The sequence below is a fragment of the Trifolium pratense genome, linkage group LG1, assembly GCF_020283565.1.
Source record: "Trifolium pratense cultivar HEN17-A07 linkage group LG1, ARS_RC_1.1, whole genome shotgun sequence".
NCBI lineage: Eukaryota > Viridiplantae > Streptophyta > Magnoliopsida > Fabales > Fabaceae > Trifolium > Trifolium pratense.
Window position 1 is genome coordinate 29603583 of NC_060059.1, and position 25178 is coordinate 29628760.

The 25178-nt window shown below is 33.1% G+C and overlaps 3 protein-coding genes across 3 annotated transcripts; 2 read left to right on the plus strand and 1 right to left on the minus strand.

Moving 5' to 3' along the window:
• Positions 1-1210: 1210 nt before the first annotated feature.
• Positions 1211-4149, plus strand: LOC123900591 (probable indole-3-pyruvate monooxygenase YUCCA3). The gene is made up of 3 exons (XM_045951527.1): positions 1211-1994; positions 2193-2564; positions 3680-4149. The coding sequence occupies exons 1-3, from the start codon at positions 1302-1304 to the stop codon at positions 3905-3907; spliced, it is 1293 nt and encodes a 430-aa protein (XP_045807483.1). The 5' UTR covers positions 1211-1301; the 3' UTR covers positions 3908-4149.
• A 10659-nt stretch (positions 4150-14808) lies between these two features.
• Positions 14809-20585, minus strand: LOC123900743 (7-hydroxymethyl chlorophyll a reductase, chloroplastic). Its single transcript, XM_045951532.1, has 19 exons — positions 20424-20585; positions 20255-20339; positions 19655-19739; positions 18588-18699; positions 18283-18367; positions 18126-18167; positions 17940-18018; positions 17725-17776; positions 17550-17612; positions 17365-17462; positions 16872-16907; positions 16724-16785; positions 16580-16607; positions 16324-16403; positions 16080-16149; positions 15942-15999; positions 15496-15560; positions 15299-15393; positions 14809-15214 (listed from the first exon to the last, which is right to left on the minus strand). The coding sequence occupies exons 1-19, from the start codon at positions 20500-20502 to the stop codon at positions 15124-15126; spliced, it is 1365 nt and encodes a 454-aa protein (XP_045807488.1). The 5' UTR covers positions 20503-20585; the 3' UTR covers positions 14809-15123.
• Positions 20586-22117: 1532 nt separating this feature from the next.
• Positions 22118-24973, plus strand: LOC123900902 (B3 domain-containing protein REM20-like). Its single transcript, XM_045951544.1, has 6 exons — positions 22118-22289; positions 22970-23052; positions 23432-23993; positions 24108-24232; positions 24328-24405; positions 24509-24973. Exons 2-6 carry the CDS (start codon positions 22981-22983, stop codon positions 24749-24751), a joined length of 1080 nt encoding a protein of 359 aa, XP_045807500.1. The 5' UTR covers positions 22118-22289; positions 22970-22980; the 3' UTR covers positions 24752-24973.
• Positions 24974-25178: the final 205 nt, after the last annotated feature.

The window sequence follows — 25178 nt, forward strand, 5'->3', positions numbered from 1 at the left end:
CGAATAAAAGCTATGAAATATGGAGGTTTTGGTTTCGGTTTTGAGAGAAATAGTTGAAAATAAGTGATTATCAAATAAGCTAAAATGATTAATCTATATGTTGTTTCGATTTCCCAACTTATCATTGAATCATACAATTTCCAAGTCCTAAGCGGATTCTAATCACTTTTCGAATATAGTATCAATTAAACAAGCGCAATTGACACTACAAGATATATGTTTCTGATTTCCGAATTAAGCAAACAGATTAAAGCTATCATGAATTAAGCAAACATGATCAAACACACGCGAATTAAGCAAACACGATCAAGGTTCAAGAACATATAATCATCGAAATTAATAAACACTTATTCTATAGAACTTGAACAAAACAAACAAGACATATAGCATAAATATTGAAAGGGAAAAGCAATTTGATTGAAAATTATAGAACCTCAAAGTATCGGCGGAAACCGATTACAGTAGATTAATCCTTGGTGATTAGTTCTCCATTTCAAAACAAAGCGTATTTTTTTGAGAATTTCGTGGATGACTCCATGAGGCAGCCCTAGCTGCGTTTTTAGTTTTTATATTACAAAATATCGGGCCTTAAAATATCGGGTCGAAAAACATAAATTGTCTCAAAAATTGGTATTTTAATTAAAGCCTAGAACATAAACGTAATTCTTTGAATTATTTGCGCTCCGAATTGGATTCAGGCTTCAACATGAAAGTTGTAGCTTTTTGTCTCAGATTTCCAACACATATTTCCGCGCCTCAATCCGATATTTGTAGCTTCAGTTATGATCCGCGGAATGAGAATGTGTCAAATTATTATTTATTAAGAGAATAAGTAGCAAAAATAAAATAAATGCAGAACTAAATTAAATTTAGGAAACACAATAAAAACACTAAAAATGGAGGAAGAAATGCCGTAACAAAAGATAAAAAAAAAGTACATTAAAAATGCACTGGTCAACCATTCTTGTCTGAACAGACACACCGTTAATATGAAATATCGCTGCCACATAAAATTTTAACAATTATATTTTATTAATTCTTGGTGATGTTATTTAATTCATTCATAATGATTTCTCTAATCATAAGTCATAAGCTATATCTTATTATTTTTCCAATGACATCACATGCTCTGAATCCACATCACACACCCCTTCCCTATTTATACCCCCACACTTCCCCTTTCCCTCTCCACTCTCAATTCAAACAACAATATCTCACCTCATTCTCATTCTCTTTTCTTCTCATCATTCTTCACATTTCATTCCATTTCTCAACCTCTTTAATCATAACACAAAAACAAAATGCATAACATTAGTCTAAACATGCCACCAATGTCTCAAACATTCGACCCCGAAGACATTTTCAAAAACCGTTGCATTTTGGTGGATGGACCTGTAATAGTTGGAGCTGGTCCATCAGGCTTAGCAGTTGCAGCTTGTTTAAAAGACCAAAATGTCCCTTTCGTCGTAGTCGAAAGAGCTAACTGCATTGCATCGCTTTGGCAGAATCGAACTTATGATCGTCTTAAACTTCATCTTCCTAAACAATTCTGTCAACTACCCAATTTTCCATTCCCTGATTATTTCCCAGAATACCCTTCAAAATTTCAGTTCATAAACTACCTTGAATCATATGCTAAAAACTTTAACATTACTCCAAATTTCAATGAAACAGTTCAATCTGCTAAGTATGATGAAACTTTTGGTCTTTGGAGGATTAAGACTATTAGAAATAAAAATGATAAAGTTGTTGAAGTTGAGTATATTTGTAGGTGGATTGTGGTTGCTACCGGCGAAAATTCAGAGAAAGTTGTTCCTGAATTTGAAGGTTTGAATGATTTTGGTGGACATGTTATGCATGCTTGTGATTATAAATCCGGTGAAAGTTATACCGGTAAGAAAGTTCTCGTTGTTGGCTGTGGAAATTCCGGCATGGAAGTTTCTCTTGATCTTTGTAACCATAATGCAAATCCAACAATGGTTGTTCGAAGCTCGGTGAGTACTAAAAAATAATATACTTCCACTGGTCTCTAGTATAAGAAAAAATTTACTTTTCAGATTCATTAAATAACTGATGTATCTGATCATTATTCTTAAACATAAATTTTTTCTTATAAGTTTTTATTTAAAGTTAGCATTTTTAAGTGTATATATAGATTTTGACCCATTTTAATTTGTGATTTTGATTATTAGGTTCATGTGCTACCAAGGGAAATATTTGGAAAATCAACTTTTGAGCTAGCAGTTACATTGATGAAAAGGTTCCCAGTTTGGATGGTTGATAAGATATTACTTGTTCTGACACGTTTGATTTTGGGGAATATGGAAAAGTATGGTATTAAAAGGCCATCTATTGGACCTTTAGAGCTTAAGAACACTTCAGGGAAAACACCAGTTTTAGATATTGGAGCACTTGAGAAAATTAGATCTGGAAAAATCAAAGTTGTTCCTGGAATTAAGAAATTTTCAGCAGGGAAAGTTGAACTTGTTGATGGAAATGTTCTTGATATTGATTCTGTTGTTCTTGCTACTGGCTATAGAAGCAATGTACCTTCATGGCTTAAGGTTGGTTAATTAGTTCTTCTTTACAATTTTATATTAAATTTGTGAATACTCCCTCCGTACCATAATATATCTCACTTTGGAGAAAAAATTTGTACCACAATATATGTCACTTTATATTACCAATGAAACATTTAATGTTATTTTTTCCTATTATACCTTCAACTATTTATTTCTCTCTCTTCTTTCAATTGTTCAATTTATTTTTTCCATACTATGTGTAAAAGTGTCAAAACGACATATATTGTGGTACGGAGGAGGGAGTATTATTTATTTTCTTTTTTCTCCAGTTTTACTTGCATTGGATTCTTTGTTGATAGTTATTGTAGTGGGTTGAGTTTAATTTAAACCAGAACTTGTTCCCTCCTCTCTCTCTCTCTCTCTCTCTCTCTCTCTCTCTCTCTCACTCTCTCTCTCTCTCTCTCTCTCTCATGCTTCAATGATATACAAGACTAGTGTCCGATCTTGATCAAATGACTACAGATGTCTGACTATGCGTTATTATTCTGACTGTAAACGATCACTATCCGACACTAGTCTTGTATTTTTTGTGTTTTAACTTGTATGCATTATGAAACGTCTCATAATTTTGTGCCATTTTATGAACTAGTAATTTTTGTGTGTGAAAAACTTGTATATTAGTTCATCCGTACCATAATATATGTCTCTTTGACACTTTTACGCATATTAAGAAAAGTATGGAAAATCAATTTTGGGGAATATGATATTATGAATTGATTTACAAAATTGTCCTTCATTTATGATTAGGAAAATAAATTGAAGAATTGAAAGAAGATAGAGTAATAAATAATTAAGGATATATTTGTTCGGAAAAAAAAAATAGTTAAGGGTATAATAGAAAAAATAACATTAAATATTTTATCGGTAATGTAAAGTGACTTATAATTTGATACAATTATTTTTCTTCGAAGTAATATATAATTTGGTACGGAGGGCGTAGTAATTTCTTAGCATATGTTCAATTACTACTCATGTTTCTCTTTTAGGGACAAGTAATACAAATATAGATAATTATGCATCTAGAATTAGTTGTTCATTTTGTTTAGGCTTATTATTATTTATATGTTTCTAATTACTATGTTATGTATTGAAAACAGGAGAATGAATTTTTTTCAGATGATGGGATACCAAAAGATCCATTTCCAAATGGATGGAAAGGAAAAGTTGGTCTTTATGCAGTTGGATTTACAAGGAGAGGACTCTCTGGTGCATCATTAGATGCAATTAGTGTGTCTCAAGACATTGCCAAAAGTTGGAAAGAAGAAACTAAACAAAGAAAGAAAACAGTGGCTTCACGCCATAGAAGATGCATATCACACTTCTGAAAAAATTAGTGTCTGTAGTTGCGCATAAAGCGCACAGAGGATACCTGATTTATTTTGAATTTATTAAGCTTTCTTTTGGCAAAAGAATAGCACACAAAAGTTAATGTATACAAATTATAGCACACAAAAAATTAGCCCTCTCCTAAAAAAATCCTAATGTTTGATAATAATTATGATATTATTTTTTTTTTGTACAAAGGATGATGAGGCTTATTTATTTGATTAATTATTTATATGGTTTGTTTTTAATGTTGTAAGGAATATATTGTTTCACATTCTAATGATGGTGTATTGTATCACAAATTTCATGTTTTAATAATGAAGTCAAAGCTATTTCTCTCTCTTCTATAATCTTATTTATATTTTGGTCAAATGATAAATTTTAATCCTAAGGGCAAGTTCAAGGGGTTGTGTCCTCCAAAAATTGTACAATAAATGTTGACATTGAAGATAGAAGGAAATGAATTTGTGAACCTCATATATTCCCATGTTGCACAGCACATGGACAGATCCTGATGTCATAAGAAAATAAATATATTTAGATGCTTTGATACTTTGGATAGGAACAAAATTGGAAAGAAAAGAAGCAATTTTACTCTTCTATATAACATGATTTTGAATTGTAAATGTTTTTTTAATAATTAACGGAAGATTATTTGGTCATGGAGAAAGAAAGAATCACACACATTGATTTAGTTTGAGTGTTTTTTTTGTCATATAGTTTAACGGTTAGAAAATTCACCTTTAAAATTTATAAGTGGGATGTTCGGAGTTCGAATTCCAAACCCTACATATATAATGCAATATTTCTGGCAATTGAGCTACGTTCACGAAACTAGTTTGAAATTTTACAATATGCAAAAATATTTTTTTTTCAAAAAAAAAAAAAAACTATTCATGTACATGTACATGAATATTGAGTATAACATAAGTTGAGTTGGAAGAAGTTTGATCCCACACATATTCGAGTAAAATAATCCACAAATAAATTCCTTCTGTAAGAAATTTAATTTAAGTGGAGAATACTGCCACACTCCCAGATCTCAAACCTATATCACCAGACCAACTCAAGTGGGTTGGATTCCAAGAGGAGTTGTAAACATAGGAGAGATCTCTTCAATGGGTTACAAACAATGATACAAAAGGGTTGAACACACACAATATACTAGAAAACAGTCAAAATGACAACATGAAAATAAAAAATAAAAAAAATTGGTCCTTAGACTTGGTGTCTCCTACACTTGGTGATAATTACATATTTCTCAATACTTCTTACTTACATTTGATATTGTAATAATCTCATCCTCTTTATTCCAAAAAAAAAATAATCTCATCCTCAAGTATAAATTTATATGCTCATCATGTACTAATACGGACTGAACTTAACTCCACATCAAAACTATGATTCAAAGAAGAGGATTGTCCAACCAGGGACGGAGCCATGTATATGGCTGTGTGGGCTGGAGCCCCCACTTCAGTTTGAATTTGCTACTACTACTATGTAATATGTACATGTGCCTGGGACTTGCAATGCTTAGATTTGTCAAAAAAAATTAATTATTACCACAACAACGTACTTGTGTAAAATTTAATATCTAAAAGTTGATATTTTTGCACAATTTTCTTTTTTACATTTTAAATAAGGGTATTGCTAACAAGTATCCATTATTAAGAATCTAAAAAAGAAAATAGAAGAGGATTTTCTGTTGAAAAGATTTTTTTTTTTACTTTTAAGGTGTTAGAATACACACTTTTTTAAAGGATCTTTTTTATATTTAGTTTCTTAATAAATATCTCTATGGCACTTATTAGCATTTGCCTTCAAATAATAACAATAAAATAAAAATTGGCGGAACAATTATTAGTCAGACTTTAGTTACATCGCAACCGAATGACTCCTTCTCCCGAGAATCAAAGGATTAATTAAAAAAAATTATTGTTAATATATTTTTGAAACACTTATTTAATTTTGGTAATGTTTGAAATAATAAAACTAAAAAAGATATTTACGATACATATTAGTGTATACATATTAAAAATAATAGGTTATATTTTTAATATTGTATTTTTATTTTCTTAAGTATTGCCCCCACTTCTCAAAGTTTCTGGCTCCGTCACTGTGTCCAACCCTATATAAACCCTCACATCGGGTTCATGACTTTCGATGTGAAACTCTAAATTGGATTTATGAAATCCTCCTTGCACATGGAAATCGATAACACAAACAAGTTTTTTTTTTTTAGTAAAATTTAAATTATTTTAAGTCAAATCTCAGCCACCAAGCTCATCATTTTGGAATATTTCTTGTTGTTGGTTTCCAATAATTAATGTTTTATTGAGTTTTATTTTATTATATATAATGAAAATTATTATGAATAGGTTGGAGATGAGTTAATTTTATATATTTGGACAAATTGATGATCAGTCTTGTTGAGATTATATGCGTCCCAATTTTGATGCAGGCTTGTTTCATACAGTGTAGCTTGTAGCTAAAGTAATAAATATGGAATTGACATAGAGTACACATGTGTTTTTTAATGACCTGGATTCAGTGAATTCAAGGTTTGGTGCAGCAGTCAGTACTTTTAGGCCATACAATTATGATTAGAGGGTCTAGATATCACCTCGAAATTTTATACTATACCAAAATAAAATAAAAAAATTGCATTAAAATTTAAATTGTTTGATCTTGATCATATCACAATTGTTGACTACATACAGTCATGGTCGCACTTAATCTGATTCCATTTTTTCATAATGAAATACTAGTAACATTTACAAATTAAAAGAGTATAAAGCTAAGGGTACTAAATCTATTTTACAAAACTATTTCTGTTGGGGATTAACCCAAAACAAAGAGCACTGAAGGATGAAAGATGAATGAAGAATGAATTTAGAATAAGCAGAAATTGAATAAAGGAAAAGTAAAAATCTTATTCTTCCACAAAGGGCCTTAATTGTTTATATACAATAGGTGGTTACTTCAAATGCAAGTAACTGCATAACTACCTAGGACAAACAAAACGTAACTGAATTACAACTGTACAAAACTAACTAACTAACTCTAAAAAGCTAAGTAAAACAGAAACGCGTATCAGAACCAAAACAGAGCTTCAGAGCTTCAGAACTTATATCAGCTTCAGAGGTTGTGAGGTTCAGAGGTTACATTGCTTCAGAGGCTGAAGCGCTGGTTCAGAGGTTATAATGCTTCAGAGCTTGAATTACCAATCAAACCAATACTCCTCCTTAAGACAAGCTATCGAAGCATACAATCCCTATTTCCCTCCTGAGCTTGAGGAACTGATCTCTCTTCACAGCCTTAGTCATTATATCAGCTTGTTGATTGTCAGTGGAACAATACTCCAAGCTTCACTTTCCTTTGTTGACTTGGTCCCTAAGGAAGTGAAATCTTGTCTCAATGTGTTTACTTTTACCATGACTAACAGGATTTTTAGCCAAGTTAATTGCTGATTTGTTGTCAATCTTCAGCATTACCGTGATGTTGTCAATGATCTTCATTTCATTGAGAAGTGATTGTAGCCAATTAGCTTGACAAGCAGCCAAGGATCCTGCAACGTATTCTGCTTCACAGCTAGAGAGAGCAATCACTGACTGCTTCTTAGAACACCATGAGACTGGTGCATTTTGGAATTTAAACAGATAACCACTTGTACTCCTCCTGTCTACTTTGTCTCCACACCAATCAGCATCAGAGAATCCATTTAATTCAAGTTTCACACTATCTTTTGAATATGGAAATAACACACCATAGTGTATTGTGCCATTGATGTATCTGAGTATCCTCTTGGCACCCAGTAGATGAGGCTTCAGTGGTTTGCTCATAAACCTGCTTACATAGCCAACTGCATAGCTAATATCAGGTCTAGTTTGACACAAGTACCTTAGTGAACCAATCAATTGTCTGAATATAGTAGGGTCCACAGTATCACTGTTTTCATCTATTTCTAGCTTAAGTCTTGTGTCTGCAGGTGTGACTGATGAATTGCAATCAAGCATTTCAAACTTTCTCAAAATCTCAGTGGCATATTTTGCTTGATGCAGTATCACCCCCTTTGCAGTATATAACAACTCCATTCCTAAGAAATAGGTGAGCTTTCCCAAATCGGTCATTTCAAATTCACTCTTCATCTGTGATTTGAAATCTTCAATCTCTGCTAGTGAGCTACCAGTCACTAACAAGTCATCAACATACAAACATATGATTAACATATGCTTGTTCTCACTGTGTTTAACATACACACCATATTCCACACTACATTTCACAAATCCTTGTACAATAAAGAATTGGTCAATTCTCTTGTTCCAAGCTCTTGGAGCTTGTTTCAGACCATACAGGGCTTTGTTCAGTTTCAGCACTTTATCTTCTTTACCTTTCAATTCAAAACCAGGTGGTTGCTTGACATATACATCTTCTTCCAATGGTCCATTTAAGAACGCTGACTTTACATCTAAATGGAATAAAGGCCATCTTCTGCTACAAGCTAGTGCAATAACCAGCCTTATAGTTTCATGCCTTGCCACAGGAGAGAATACTTCATCATAGTCTAGGCCTTGCTTTTGCAGAAAACCTTTGGCCACAAGCCTTGCCTTGTACTTGACTACTTGGCCCTCAGGATTTTGCTTCACTTTGTACACCCACTTCACATCAATTGCTCTTTTCTCTGAAGGTAGCTTGCACAGGTCCCATGTCTTATTCTTTTCAATTGACTTCAGCTCATCAATCATTGCTTCTAACCACACTTTACTCTTTAGTGCACTCTTGACATCTAAAGGTTCAGTGTCTGCAAGCATAGCATAATGCACAATGTCACCCTCATTGTCTACAGCATTATCTGGAACCATTTCACAATCTGCTAACCTTCTTGGAATCTGAGTAACTCTGTGAGGTCTTGGTGTCAGATGAACTCTATCATCATCATCACTTGAGGTGTGCATATCTTCTTCATGATTAGTACCTTGATTTGGATTAACAAAAGTAACTGGTTCATCTATGTTGCTTAATCCATCATCTAAGTCCACTTCACAAGTTTTCTTAGATACAGATTTCTGTTTCCAATCCCAGCTTTCATTCTCAAGTACTTTCACATCTCTGCTGATCTCTATCTTGTCTGATGTGGGATTATACAGTCTATATGCACCAGTTCTATGATATCCAACAAATATCACAGGTTCACTTTTGTCATCTAGCTTCTTTCTCTTTGCATCTGGCACATGCTTGTAACTCAAGGAACCAAACACCTTCAAGTGTTTCACAGATGGAATTTAACCACTCCATATAGCTTCTGGCACTTTGTCTAAGCATTTGGTAGGACATCTGTTTAGGATATATACTGCAGTAGAAACTGCCTCACCCCAAAATCTATGTGGCAAACCCTTCTGCTTTACCATGCTTCTAGCCATATCCAGGATAGTTCTATTCCTTCTCTCAGCAAGACCATTGTGTTGAGGAGTGTATGGTGCTGTAATTTCATGAATTATGCCTTGCTCTTTGCAATAATTCTCAAACTCCTTTGATGTATATTCTCCTCCACCATCAGTTCTCAACACTTTTATTGACTTGTCACTTTGTTTTTCAACCAGTGTTTTAAATTTCTTAAACACTTCAAATGCATCACTTTTAGCCTTTATATGATATAGCCATATCATCCTTGAATACTCATCAACAAATGTGATAAAATATTTGTTTCCACCAGTTGATAACACATCAATTGGTCCACAAATATCAGAATGCACAACATTTAGCACTTCACTAGATCTCATAGGCAAGTTACTTTTAAAAGATGATCTAGGATGTTTTCCTAACAAACATACAGTGCATGTATCGACTAGAGGTATAACACTAGGCAGTCCTAACACCATGTTCTTTGAATTAAGCATAGACAAGCCTTTGAAATTCAAATGACCATACCTCTTGTGCCATAAGTCACTGTCTTTACTTTCAGCAGTTGCAACTAAGCATTCAGCTTCAATTGCTTTGATTTGACTCTTGAAGGTTCTATTCTTGCTTTGTGCTGTTTTCAGAATTAATCTGTTCTTTGAATCAAAGAGTTTCAGTGCTTCATCTTCTAGCACTACCCTGAACCCTTTCTCAAGTAACTGACCTACACTCATCAAGTTACATTTCATACCAGGCACATATAGAACTTTCTCAATCACTGCTTTCCTTCCATTATTTCTCTGTATCACTACATTTCCAATGCCTTCAGCTGCAATGGAATTGCTATCTGCTAGCCTGATCTTTGTGTTGAAACACTTGTCAAAATCAGTTAAGATGCTTCTATTCCCTGTCATATGATTTGAGCACCCTGTATCAAAGTACCAAACCATGGAATCTGCTGCTTCATCAGTAATTGTCACCATGAAATTCACATCATCTTCTGATGTTGAATCATCCTGTGCCACATTTGCTTCTTCTCCACTGTTTTGACTTAGGTTCTTCTTAGGAGCCTTACATTCTTTAGCATAGTGACCATATTTGTCACAATTGTAACACTGAATGGTGCTCTTATCCTTCTTTTGATAATTCTTCTTTTTCCCTCCTCTTTCTTTTGAGGATTCAGGCTTATCTTCAACACTTTCTTTCCCTTTCTTGAACTCTTTCTTTTTCTGCCATTTCTTTTTGTCATCTTGGTACTTTTTGAACTTTACAAACAAAGCTTGCTCATCTTCTTTGCCATGGTTTCTTCCACCATGCTTCATCTCATGAGCCTCAAGTGTGCTCTGCAGGTCTTCAATCTTGATTTCACTTAAGTCTTTTGTTTCTTCAATTGTCACCACAATGTGCTCAAATTTTGAAGTTAAAGTTCTAAGTACCTTTTCCACTGTTTCCTGTTCAGCAAGATTACTTCCACAATTCTTCATCTGATTGGTGAGAGTCACCACTCTTGTGAAGTAATCTGCAATTGTCTCATCATTCTTCATCTCCAGCAGCTCATATTGTCTCTTCAAGGCTTGCAATTTCACTTTCTTGACCTTTGCATCACCACCATAGCTCTTCTGCAAAGTGTCCCAAGCCTCTTTGGACGTTGTGAAATCTGCAATCTTTTCAAATACCTTGGCATCAACACATTGATGAATGAGAAATAGAGCTTTGCTATCTTTCTTCAGTGCTTCTCTGAACGTTGCTCTCTGTTCTGCTGTTGCATTTGCTGGTAATGGATCAAGAACTGTCTTCACTTGTTCATCCACTTCTTGAACAATGAATATCACATTCATCTGTTTGACCCATGTATCCCAGTTCTTTCCATCAAGAATTGGCAAATTCGCATGGAAATTACTCTTCCCAGCCATGATTGAATCACTGCAACCTTTGATTCTCTTTCTTGGTGAAAGATCCGAATCAAGATCCCTTGGATCGTGAAAGCTCTAGATACCACTTTGTTGGGGATTAACCCAAAACAAAGAGCACTGAAGGATGAAAGATGAATGAAGAATGAATTTAGAATAAGCAGAAATTGAATAAAGGAAAAGTAAAAATCTTATTCTTCCACAAAGGGCCTTAATTGTTTATATACAATAGGTGGTTACTTCAAATGCAAGTAACTGCATAACTACCTAGGACAAACAAAACGTAACTGAATTACAACTGTACAAAACTAACTAACTAACTCTAAAAAGCTAAGTAAAACAGAAACGCGTATCAGAACCAAAACAGAGCTTCAGAGCTTCAGAACTTATATCAGCTTCAGAGGTTGTGAGGTTCAGAGGTTACATTGCTTCAGAGGCTGAAGCGCTGGTTCAGAGGTTATAATGCTTCAGAGCTTGAATTACCAATCAAACCAATAATTTCAGTACTTAGGAACCAATGGAGATACAGTAGGTTGGATTTATACACCAATTAGTAGAAAATTAAGAAAGACTGATTACATTGTCTTAAAACCTAAACAAGACCTCATTTTTATCAAGTTCAATGTGACAAATAATGTCAATTTTACCATCTTTAAAAACAATATTCTTAAAGATGACCATTGAAATTATGCAAGAAAGATAGAGGATCTCACTGTGATATATTTTGAATATCAAAGGAAGAAAGGTTTTTATAAGTAGTGGTATATTTGATCAAAATCTACGATAGTGATGTTGTCCAATGGTGGTGGTGTACATATATATATACTATAACGTTCAAATCAATAGATTATTGAGACGTAAGTGAGGTTAAGAATGAGACTTACCTTAAGTGATGATGATAGAAGACTTATAGCATAAAAAAATGTGAGAAAGAAATAAAAAAGAAAAAGAAAAGTCAAGTCAAGTCAAACATATATACTGTTCCAAATTTGATGTGAAACATGGTAAAAGAGAACAAATCAAACAAAATACACAGTTGGGGCCATTAGGATAGATTAGCTGACCTCTATACCTCAATCTTTTGTGGTACACTAATTCAAAATCAGGTCAATATAAGAAGATATTGAGAGAGAACACAATCTTCAATTCTCCTAAAGTCGAATTGATCACATATCATTCGAGTTTATGGACCAGAACAATCATTGATCATACGTTACTTACCTTCTAACTGAACTCTGAATCAGTTAAAATCCATCAACAGTGTGTGTCCCATCTGTTCTGTACTTAGCAGCACATAGAGATGCAAGTGGGAAATTATCAAAATCTGTGGGAACAGAAAAAGCCCATCTATTTATACACATTGATTTCTTCAATGTTTCATGTCAAAGAACAAAGATTTACTATTAGAATGTGTAATCCATATACATTAAATGCAGCCTGAAATATGCACTACATCTCTGATTATTTTGTCTACTCACATTATAGAACTTCCAATGTTATCATAAAAGCTATGCAGCTATTATAGACATCGCATAAGAAAACACATGGGGTGGCACCACCCCTCTTCTTCTTCTATCAACATCAAAAGCCCATTCCTCCATGTTTTGTGCAGAATTTATTTTACTAAGTACTGTTTGAGTGCTACAGCCTACAGTATACTAGATACATTCAAATAATTAATCATTTTGGTTACTAACGTGTGAGGCGCTATCGTCGCAGTTTTTAAATGTATTGAAATTGCAAAGACATTTTTAGTGTCTGTTTTGTTTGTAATTTTATGTACTAAATTGATCATCGAATAACACATTTGATAAATTGATTACGTAAAAACATGTTCGAGAACTAAAATGATTATAAGATAGTCATTTGTGAATGTATTTACACTTCAGGGGAACAAAATGGTGATGTATATAATATACACACACATAAATCAGTTAGACATAATATTTATGAGCTACAACCGGCATAAAATGTATAAGTTATCTTGTGAGTTTAATTATAAACAACACTAAATTACCTTACCGATGGACTTCTTAAGCATTCGTTCTCTCCCGGTGTAGTTTCTTTCCTTCTTTTTTCTTTTATCAATCTTATCTCGGTCGTTAGTTGGTCCAGCGTGATGGTTGTTGGACTTGGTAGGGAGGACCATGGTTTGATCCCCATAACTGCGATCGGGAGAAGGCTGAAACCACTTGATGCTAGAACTGACCAAAATTATTTTGTTTCAACAATATTTTTTTAAATAAAGAAAAGAAATAGAGAAAATGGTTTATTTAATACTCAAATTAAAAATAAAAATAAACATATGAATGTAATTTAAGAGATTGTTTGAGGGTTTCTAATGTAAAATAGGTAAAATCTAATTTTAGTATAAGCGGGGCGGGTTTGGGGACGAGTTCGGGGTGGGTATCAATGTCCCCATTACCCGTCCCAAACCCATCTTTTGAAATCGGGAAAAACCCAAACCCAGTCAACTCGGGTTTTCCTCGACAAACCGGGTAGGGTTTGGGCGGGTACCCACGGGTATGAGTTTTATTGCCAGGCCTAAGCGGGAGTGGATCTTGGTATTGGATTTATAAAAGAGGTGACTCATTAACCTAATACCTTAAGATTTTGGGTGAATATGTGGTGTCTTCCTCTTTTATGGTCTTGAAATATTTGACCCGTTATTTCTTCCGCACTCTCCCGGACTCACCAACACCTTGACGAGTATTAAGTAAATAATATTTAAAGTTCTAATTCTAAAGCAAGGATTTTGATATGGCCCAGACCTTTACTACTGTCCATACCACAAGCAAAACTATCCATCTGAAGATGTAAGACATCATGTCATATGGCAAATTGTGAGTAATTGCAATGGTGCATAGACTAATTATTGGTTCATCAAACAAGTGATAATAACAAGATAAGATAGTTTATCTTATTCTACCTCCCTTATCTGCACATGTTTAATGTTGAATCATGAACTTCTTCATGAGTATTGGCACCAGAAAACCTTAAAAGGAAGGTTTTCCAATAGGTTTATAAGCAAAAGAAAACAAAATTAATCTCAATACTACGTGGAAAACATATGGTCAATATGCCAAATGTAGATCAGGTTTAGAACACACAATTAGTAGGAAAAAGTTGGATGCCAAAGCAGGTTTTCTAATCCTAAAATTGACCATGACATAATGACTATTGTTATGTATAAATCTCAGAAGTATAATGAGATAGTATAGAAAACTTAGCTATAAATTTAAAGGGTGAATTCATGTTAAGCGAGTTATACAATCATATAATCTTATTTGAGGCCAATTCTAACATAAGCGAGTTATACAATCATATAATCATATAAGCCCTTATTTGAATAGTGAATACTATTAATGTGTTTCAGTACAAGTAAAAGTTGTCGAACCATGTTAAATGTTGCGTTCTTTATAGATTTCTCTGCAGTGTGTTCATATGTGCTATTGCTACATCAAAGATCGGTGATTATGTTGGTAAATTCATTGGCATGTCGGGTTCTCTCGGATGATATTTTGACACAAAAAAAACATAATGTTCAAAGAATATAGAATCCAGCATTAGTGGTGTCAAACAATAAGTGCTTATGAAACACCAGAATACATTTAGTCATTTATTAAGTTGAAGTTTCACAAAATGTATATAATGGTTTGTGGTTTATAGCCATGATTAAAAAAAAATCTCCTTGTATTGTATACAACCATAAAAGTTCATACAACTATATATATATATAGGCCTAAAGCTTATTATCGACAGTTTATATTTACAGTACTAATCCAGCTAGACACAAAGTTATGACTTGATGATGATTCAAAATGAGTAGAATGCAAAATGAAAAGAGACTCAATGCACATTTTGAAGTCACACCTATGCCATTGATTGGAACATATAATCCTTTAGAGTCACTTCTCAGAGAGCATCTTTTCAATTTCACCATTTTTGTTGTACATTTCCACAATTTTCTTTGCATATGTAGGCATGTGCCTATCAGCCCTGCAATCATTTGTTTCAACAACATAAACAAATCATACTTTTGCATCGAAGGGAGGCTAGCCATAAATAAATTATTCTACGTACCTTTCCTTTCCCCACAGCCGATTTACGTATAAATAGTTCCGAATGGTATGATAATCAAGCGAATATCGTGCAAATTCAATGCCCTTTGGACCGACCTGAACATAAAAGGTAAAGCCAAGAAACAAAAATATTATTATGTTGTTCATGTAGTGTGTGCGTGTGTGTCAATGGAAAAATTGTTCAAGAGTTTTTTTTACCAAATTTAGTATAAAAGCCAGCAAGTTTCCAACAAATCTTGGCGCAGGCTGAGAAGGACCTTTTCCTAATCAAATAAGTCATTCCAACAAAAAATAATCAAATGTTCAGTGTTGATCAAAACAAATAGAGAAGAGATACTCAAGGTAAAAGATACTCGAGGTAACATGGTAACTTTACATTCTCCCGTGGAGAGAGATAAATCCACATAATCTAATATCATCAAAAAGAAAATATTCATAACTGACGTATTTAAACATGAGGTCAAGAGCAGTGTTGTAAAATAGCGGCCATACTGGCGTTATAGCATAGCATAATTTGAACAGACTACTATTTTCAACATTGGTCCAGGGTCAAGCACCAAATGTCGGATCTATGTCGAAGACCAAAAAAGAGTAACAGAAACTTCTACAAAACAACTACATTATAAAATGAATATTAAGCATACCTAATTTAGCTTTATCATCGGCCTTAACAGTCTCCATGACAAATGGTCGCCTATCCCCCTGAATAATACAACAAAAATTACACACTTCTTTTTACGGAAGAGAAAGTATTCTTAAAAGCAACAAAGCTGAGAATTTACGGAATCCGTTGTTGGAGTAATCTCTAGTAAATCCTCTACTAGACTCAACATCTCTCTTCCACGCTCATTCCTGTCATTTCAAGAACAAAATATACAGACTTAACTTAACAAAACTGTATTCCTTGAAGAAACAGTAATGCATAATTTCTTAGGGACATTAACATATATGTATCACAATTCAATAAAATATGTAGACCAACAGAAAGTGCAAAATGAGACTTAGTTATCTTAAAATTAGCTTTACCTGACAGTAATATATTGTGGATGTTGTGTCATGCTGACTCCGGAATATTTTGGCACGCCCATATATCCAACAACCAAGTCCTGAAAATTTTACACCGTCTAATAAAATGATAGTTTTTAACATGAAAAAACTGACGGTTAAGAAATTAAATGGGAAAATTTGTATACAAGTAAACAAGTAGAAGTAAATAACTAGGTCATCCCAAGTTCAAATCGCATGTTAGAAAGACAAGACAGTGGAGAAGACGAGGACTTACTGCTAAACCATTCGTATAGTCAAAACAGCTGTAGAAGAAAGAGAGATTCTGACTAATTAGTGCAACATAAAATGAAGGAACAAATAAGAAATTGAACCAAAAACAAACTCGTTACTCTTGAGAGAGAGTAAGCGAACAAATAACCTGTAGCAAGATGGAGCAATAACATCAACTAAATCATTTGCTGGTAGACAGAAATAAGGAACCTGTTCAAGTTAAAATTTGAAACTTAATGAAACTTTTTTTGTTTGTGAATCAGTGGACATACTAAAATAAGGATGTTTCATTTTACCTCTTCAATACGACCGTTCAAATGCTTCAAGTGAACCTGCGAAGGAGTGGAAACAAAAACTGAGCAAGGCAATATAACCTTAGCGATAAAGCAAGTGGCTTTACTAAACCATTACTCCAAATGAATAAGTTGGTATAAGAAATTGTTCAATTTAATCTACTGTTACTAACTGCGTCGGCTATTCCTAGTTACTATGATAGTCCTTTTTACTTTAAGTACACCCTTTCATTTTCTTAGGGCCTCTTTTGATTGGCTTATTTGAGCTTATCTACTGATATAAGCACTTGTTCTGTTTGAGAGAGCATATTGAAAAGCATACGAAAACAGCTTATATCTTATACGAAAAAACAGTTTGACTTTATTTTATATTTTGTTATAGAAATAGCATATATTGTTGTTATACATAAGCACTTAATTAATTTATTTATCGAAACAGGATGGTACATTCAGCCGCTTGCTTGCACTAAATAAAACAGGAGTTTCAGGAGAAAACCTTGTAATCTTGCATAAACTCATAATGGAGAACTGTTTCAGGTGAATCACTCGCAGCGTTTAGAAATTTATCCAGCCCTGCCCTATTTCCGTTGTCCACTGTGTGGAATAAGAATTTTAGAATCAGTCAAATATATTCAAAACATTAAAAAAAAATGATTTATAGAAAATACAAGACCTGCATACCACAATTTGTGCCTAATACATAGAGCTTATCCAAATTCAAGTGGTGTTCCACGGATCTTAGTGCTGCAATTGAAGAAATTATTCTGCATTACAACATAAGCAGTCATAGTGAAGAAAGGGACAGGAAACTAGCATTGAATACATTGTTACAGTAGGGGTCGGTACTCGGTAGTACCTTGCACCTGGCAGCCTACACCACAGAAAAGAAGACGCTTCACACCTGCAGCCTGTCAATAATGAAAATTCAAACAGTAACGTAAGGATATAAAAAGGTATCTTTTATGAATGAATAGATGATTTTATTTGCATGAAGATTTGTTTCAACATGATATCGAAAGACATAGACGGTACTTATATGACACATTCTACAACAGGAAGGGATTAACACACCTCAACAAGCGCAAGGGTATTAAGGTTAGGAGATAATGTTGGCTTGACACCTTTAGCAGCCAACACTTCTTCTGGTGTCCTGCGATAAATTTCGGAAGTAAGCAAATTAAGTATTTTAATAAACAAATAGTGAGCTATAGTTATTATTAACTGGTTCATTTAAAACTGAAATGCCAAGATGCAAACCTTGCTAAAACAGGTCTGGGAGCAAATCTGTCATCAGGATCACTATGATATACAAAATTACGTCAAAGTTATTTACAAAGAAAACAAAGTAAGATTTAAGAATGAAAGACATTAAGATACATTTCTCGAATCAAAACATGTAGATTCTTTCTGATACCTTTGTACACAAATGACAGCTTCAACCATGCCTGATTTAAGCATTTCAATTGCAATTGTTGTTACTATACCAGTCCATTGAGCTCCTATGAACACAATGAATAATTGAATATTACAAGTAAAATTTAGTCTTGAAACAAATATCAATAAACAGAATATCGATAACATTCAAGACCAGACAAAACGTTAGTTTCAACTCTGAAACTAAAGCAAAATAAATACACTCTACTCAGATACTCAAAATTGATTTAGCGTCATACATTCATACTCATAAGAATGAGGAAATAAAGCAAGCGTAGAATATACCTTCGACAGGGTTAAGTTTGCGAGCATATAACAGTTCCTCATAGACCCCTAAGTAAGTCTCATCTAAGGTATCAGTTTTTCTCCCTCTACCATGAACAACAGGTTCCAATTTCTGAAATGGAAAAAGAATTATATAACATCGGATAAATTTTGGTTTGTAGAAACTTTTGTAATTTTTTGGATGTAGTTATATCTGTTATGAAATCTCCCATCATCCATACATCATGCTTATAAGAATATTAAGGTGACGCTTGAATTAGACATACAAAATATAAAGTTAAATTTAATGCTGAAATCACAAACAAATAACTGCTGCATATTGAAATTTCAATTTGATATAACTTCTTATCAGTTTTGACAAATACAATGTGCTTGCATAGTGAAGTGTTTTGCCACAAAAAGTAAAGCCGGTACAAATGCAGGATCCTTCTACATTAGAATGACTAGCTAATTGGTTGTTTCCGCTAGGTGCACACAAATTGATATGATACTGTGCTTCAGCAACATAGTTTTGGCCCAAAATAAAATCACTTTTTAGGTAACTTTGTGAAATAGCAAACATAAAACCTTAGCCGGAGTAGAAAAGGGTTCTTTTCCTTCAAGAAGGAGCTGTTGTGCTCTATTATGTATATCTTTTTTTTCTTTCAATTTCAAGTCCTATTAGGTTTTTACATTTTCCTAACTTATCCTTATTTAACCGGCTCAGGGCCCGTAACATAACAGGTGTCTATAAATTCCAAGGCCTTATCTCTTTTCATAGCGAGACTTGGGTTTTTCCCAATAGCGAGACATGGTTTGAATGGCACGAATGGATAGATTCTGATACCATATTCTTATCTTTTTTAAGGTGCATCTTGGGTGTTTTTCCCAATAAGTCTCTTCATATCATATAATGGGTTCAAAAACAAAAAACACAAATTTTCAACTAGATAGATGAGTCTAATTGGCATGACATGGATAAGCATCACTCGTTAAGATAATCAATTTGAAGCTTCCACCAAGCTTATATATCCAAAATAAATTAAATTAAAAGGGTAAATAAATAAAATTAAAAAAAAAAGACTTACTTCAATCTTAGACATTCCATCTCCCAAGAAAGCACAAGCACTCTTAACATGAGCAATATAATATGTGTCACACAACCCACAACGGCTGTCACAAAACAAGAATGAATAAAACTCAATTCACAAGGAAAATTGTAACAAAGGAACACCTGTGTAGCAATGCCAAATTTTGAGCTTATGTCTTATAGCTTATAACTTATAAGCTCATTTTGAAAAAGAAAAAAAAAAAAAAGACTTGTTTGGTAACCCTTTATCCTCATGAGTTTATAGCTTATTTTACTGGCTTATAGCTTAAAGCTTATGACTTATCATTTTTTTCTTCCAATTATACCCCTGTCATCTTGATTAAACAAATTAAACATTAATTAAAAATATCTTTCTTATGTCATTTTATATCTATAAGCTAGTTCAAATGCTAATTTTACCAAACAGTCGAACACTACAAATTCAATCAACTAACTTATCTGCTATAAGATATAGTTTATCAGTTATACTATAAGCTATAAGTTCATCAACTATATAGACTATCTTATCAGCTATCCGCTATTTTTTCCAAACAAAGTGTAAATTGAAAGAGAAAATGAACGAAACAATGAGATATACCTGCATTGATCTTTTGCTGGATAGGTTCCACCTGGTGGAATAGGTTTGGACCTTTTTCTCCAGTCCTGTTTTGAAGTAGCAGCATCTGCTTCAAAAAGAAGAAGATATGAGAAAAGAGAATTGAAGAAAGGTTGCATGCAGAGAAAGAGAAGAGTGTGTAACTAACTACCTTGTGATGAAGAAGATCGAATGGAAAGAGAGTGAGAAAAAGGTAGCGAGGTGAGTTTGGCAACAAAGGAAGAAGACATTGTTTCACAGTTCAGCTGAGTGAAAGACTGATGTGGCTTTTTCTGTTCCACACAACATACTTGTTAAGAAGATTATTTTTCTAGGCATCGTTCGTTAAGTGGTTTATGGTAGATCAGTAATAAATAAAATTATAACGTATACGAATTTTATAAAATTTATCGTTGGATTCAAAGTTTATATCATATAAATCATCCATAAAAAAATTTAGAAAAATTGAAAATCATTTGATATGTTATTGAGACACGTCAAGATTAACGGTTTATTAAATAACGTAAATCTTGATGGATCTCAATAACATATCAAATTATTTTAAAAAAAATTAAAAAAATTATGAATGATTTATACGATATAAACTTTCAATCTAACAATAAATTTCGTAAAATTCATATTCGGTAGATCACTTATCCACGGTGGACCACTTGTGAAGGTGGTCTATCGTAGCATTAGTCTATTTTTCTAATGTAAAATTGAAAAATCATACTAGTATTTTTATATAAGTTCCTTTTGTTTTTATTAATAATTTTTTATAAGTTTCTTTAAAAATATTTATTTGTCTCTTAATATATAAAATCCTGTTTTTTTTTTCTTTATAATCTAATATAATAATAATAATAATAATTTTTTGTCCACAATTGTGTCAATACATTGCTTCACGAAGTTGCTTGATTACGCAACCATGCAGTCCAGCATGGCAAAACCCAACCCCAACGGTTAAAGCATTACCTTTTTTACTTTTTCGTTCTACAGAGTTGGCAAATTGGATTGAAGAAACTTCCATTGAAGTTGGCCTAAGTCAGCGGAAGATAAATTTCTGACCCATTGGAACATATCTTCTAAACAGTGTTCAGGGCAATTTTAGAAATTCGGGGGTCTGTGAACAATATGGGAGTCTAAAGAGCAAATGTTTTAAAATAAAAGCCTTAAAAAATGGGCCTCTAGACTCCATATGCATAAGCCCAATAAAGATGCTAGTTTACTTGACTAAAAAATAAAGATGTTTTCTCTCCAGGCCTCCCCATGTATCTTTTATACCCCAAATATTTCAATTTTACCCTTGCTAAAAACTTCGGTTCGCAGAAATAGGAAGTTTTTTCTAGTTCAAATTCAGGAAAAATTCAGTTAACAGAAACCGTTTTTTTTTTCAAGGCAAAAAAAATTCGGTTCGTAGCAACCGAAGTTTTTATTAAAGGGCAAAAAAGTAAATTTCAGAGGGGAAAAAGAACCATGGGGCTTAAAGAGAAAACGTCATAAAGTAATGCATTTTAGGCAAAGTTACTTTTCAGAGGTATTAAATTACAAATTTATCATTTTTTCTTTCTTAAATTGATCATTGTATTAAATTATTATGAATATAAGAGAGGAAACCCAATTTAACATCAATGTATTATTTATGTATCCAAAATCAGGAAATCATCAAATGGACGATAATGAATGGCTTATAGTATATACAAAAGTAGTATTTGAGAAGGACCACTTAGGCTTTGATAACATACTACAAACTTTTACTATTGATGCTTGCATACATACAGCACATGCATCATATCATCTCTATTAAGGAAAATGTTTACCTCATACAAAGATCAATGAGTTTCCTAAAACAGAGAATAATAATGATAGATTTGTGGAAAATGAAAATGACTAATTCCTACCAACATTTATTCAACAAAGGAAAGAAGAATGAGTGATATCTCTAAGCATCTAATGCATCTTCCACTTAGTGTCTCTTCCATTCATTTCAAACCTCAAGCTTACTCTCATCTCATCATTCCTTGCTTATTATACTAAGGTAAAAGAATTTAATCTTTTTTCTTCTTCTTTAAGTAGACCTTTACTAGAATTTTTTTTTTTTTTGTATATTTACTTAAATTGGTACTTTTAATCTGTAAATTTTTTAAAAATTGGAAAAGGGGTGACAGTGTAGGAAGAAGTGAAGATGTTTATGAACTAATGTTCTTTTCATGTTATGTGTGTGATTTAATTATTTATATAGTTTCATCATATCTAGTATTATTTTGCTTTATTTTGTTTATTTGCTTATTTATTTTATTTTTTATTATGGAGTTATAATTTTGAATTTTTATTGTCTTAATGGTGTTATATATGTATATTATTAGTATATAATATACAAGACTTTTTTATATTTTTACGTAAAATTTGAAGTTTGACAACTTTGTATATTCTTTTTTTTTTTTTTTTGAGTAACCTTGTATATTCTGATTTAATCTCTGGATTTTGGAAATTAAAATATTATGCATGGTCCTTTTATCAGAAATAGTCAAATGAATTAGGATATTGAATTGACTAGAGTCCTTGTTTATACTGATTGAAGTATGTATATATTTTGATATTACATGTTTTCTATTATTTCAATTCCTTCAGCAATTTATTTTAACACATTATTTTTTATTATAAAAAAATTGTTGAGTTTTCAGATCTTCTAAGAATTTCATTATTGCCATTTTTCAGATAACCAAATTATGACTAACACTGCTAAGGAGTTCCCTGACTTCTTCAAAGTCTTCCTCACAGAGAAGCACTCTGACAGAATGGTAATTTCTTATTCTTATTAATACTTCTTCCACCGCAAAGTATACGGAATTGGATTGTGTGCAGTCGCACCGCATGCAGTCAGGACATCTGGACCGTGATCAGACGGTCCAGATTTTAAGATTTGACCGAATGCACTGCGGTCACCTCTTTCTGACTGCATCGAATATGGTCCCAGAGTATACTAATATACGGAACGCCAAAGCTTTAGCACTTTCCTCCAGTGGACACTTGCATGATATTTACAACATTGTATTTGTAACACATTGAATGAATTATTAAGTTCACTGAAAATAATATGTGATCCAGTAGCTATTAACTATATGATATCTTAACTCTTAAGTAACATTGATTTTCATCATCTATTTTAATATATTGCAGCTTATCCCAGTTGCTTTTGTGAAGCTAATGCATTCAAAAAGGAAAGTAATTAGGGATTTTATCCTCAGAGATCATAGAGGAAGAGATTGGAATGTAAAATCACGTCGTATTGGTATCAAGCATTATTTTGAGGATGGTTGGAAGCGATTCAGAGAAGAAAATTCTTTAGAGGAAAATGACTTCCTTTTTTTTACACATGTTGAAAATAATGTGTTCAAGTTCAAAATCCTTGAATTCTCATCAATGTGTGAAAAGATGAAGGAAATAGATGAGGAGGAAAACAATAATATGATGGAGAATCATGAAAATGACGATGGTGGTGATGCTGCTGCTGCTGCTGCTGATGATGATATAATGGTAGAGGAAGATGATGATGAAGAAGAAGAAGATGATGATGATGATGATGATGATGATGATGATGACGATGACGATTTTGCTGATGATGACGAGGAAGAGCATGATGAGTACATAATTAAAGAAGAAGAAGACGAAGAAGAGAACGAAGAAGTGTACGAGAAATTTAGTGAAAGTGAACCTCAACATAGTAGAACATGCAAACATTGTAAGTTTCACATCATAATCAAGAAAGAAAAAATATACAATTTTGTTGTTTCATTTTTATATGCATTTGTGCATACATGAATCAGCATTTACTTGATGATTTATTTTGGTTCAGGGGACATTGGAAGCAGCACTGCAGATTCAAAACTTGAACATGATGAAATTAATGCTGAAATGTATGTCCAACCAGGAAATCCACACTTCATCGTGAAACTTCTTCGTTACAGACCCAATGAATTGGTATAATTCTTCAAGTAGTTGCAATATTTCATAATTTACAATTGTTACATGTTCCTTCTTTTATGTACTTATGGCATCGCTTTCGGCTTTTGCAGCACATTCCAACGAATATTATTAAGGATTTCTGTCTTTGCTTCACAAAATATATCAACCTTGTATGTTGCGACTGCAAGGTACAATTCTAATCTGACCTTCCATTTTTCGCAATTATGAACTGATGTTCACTTTTATTGTGCTGATAAATCGATATTCGACTTGCATCTATCCATTTTTTAGGATCTTCAAAGCAATGACCTAGAAGACTATCATCATATGCTGCCACAGATGAACCCAAACCATATCGAAAAGAGAGGAAAAGTACGTACATGGACAAACGGCCGATGCGTGGTGAAAGGGTGGGTAGAATTTTGTAAAATGAGCAATATCAGTGAAAATGATACATGCTTGTGTGAAATTGTGTTGCGTGACCACAATGAAGCAATAGAAATGCTAAGGTTGCACGTCGTTAGGAAAGAATGAAGCATGGATGCAACAGTGATGTTAACTTCAAACTTGGTTATCTATAAAACATTACTACTATGAAGTGTTATTTTATAACTTGTTAATAATGGTTTCTGTAATGACATGACTATGGTGATCACTTTCATCTATGTCTTATTGTTAGTATTTAGCTTGCACTATTATCTATGATGAACACTTATGAAATGGTTGAAATGTTATTGCTAATTATTTTGATTATGATGGAATTTGGGACCTTTAACATGTTGAAATTGATCCTTCTGGGACTGATCAGACACCAGGGTCATCCTTTTGCTTATTTCTCAATAGAGTTATTTGCAATCACTAAAGCTTTAGCAAAGTGTAGATACTTCCTCCTTTAGTCATAAATTCAATGTTAAACCTGATCAGAAGAGTTTAAGAAGCTTATTAGATTATTGGTTATGAA

Bases quoted from the DNA above. Each gene is read 5' to 3' on its own strand.
- LOC123900902 (XM_045951544.1), top strand. From the start codon at position 22,981: ATGACTAACACTGCTAAGGAGTTCCCTGACTTCTTCAAAGTCTTCCTC. The intron at 23,994-24,107 runs GTAAGTTTCACA...ATTTTGGTTCAG, and splicing joins TAGTAGAACATGCAAACATT to GGGACATTGGAAGCAGCACT. The intron at 24,233-24,327 runs GTATAATTCTTC...CGGCTTTTGCAG, and splicing joins GTTACAGACCCAATGAATTG to CACATTCCAACGAATATTAT.
- LOC123900591 (XM_045951527.1), top strand. From the start codon at position 1,302: ATGCATAACATTAGTCTAAACATGCCACCAATGTCTCAAACATTCGAC. The intron at 1,995-2,192 runs GTGAGTACTAAA...TTTGATTATTAG, and splicing joins CAATGGTTGTTCGAAGCTCG to GTTCATGTGCTACCAAGGGA. The intron at 2,565-3,679 runs GTTGGTTAATTA...TATTGAAAACAG, and splicing joins ATGTACCTTCATGGCTTAAG to GAGAATGAATTTTTTTCAGA.
- LOC123900743 (XM_045951532.1), bottom strand. From the start codon at position 20,502: ATGTCTTCTTCCTTTGTTGCCAAACTCACCTCGCTACCTTTTTCTCAC. The intron at 17,613-17,724 runs GTACTACCGAGT...CTTCAATTGCAG, and splicing joins TGTAGGCTGCCAGGTGCAAG to CACTAAGATCCGTGGAACAC. The intron at 16,404-16,579 runs GTAAGTCCTCGT...TAAAATTTTCAG, and splicing joins ACTATACGAATGGTTTAGCA to GACTTGGTTGTTGGATATAT.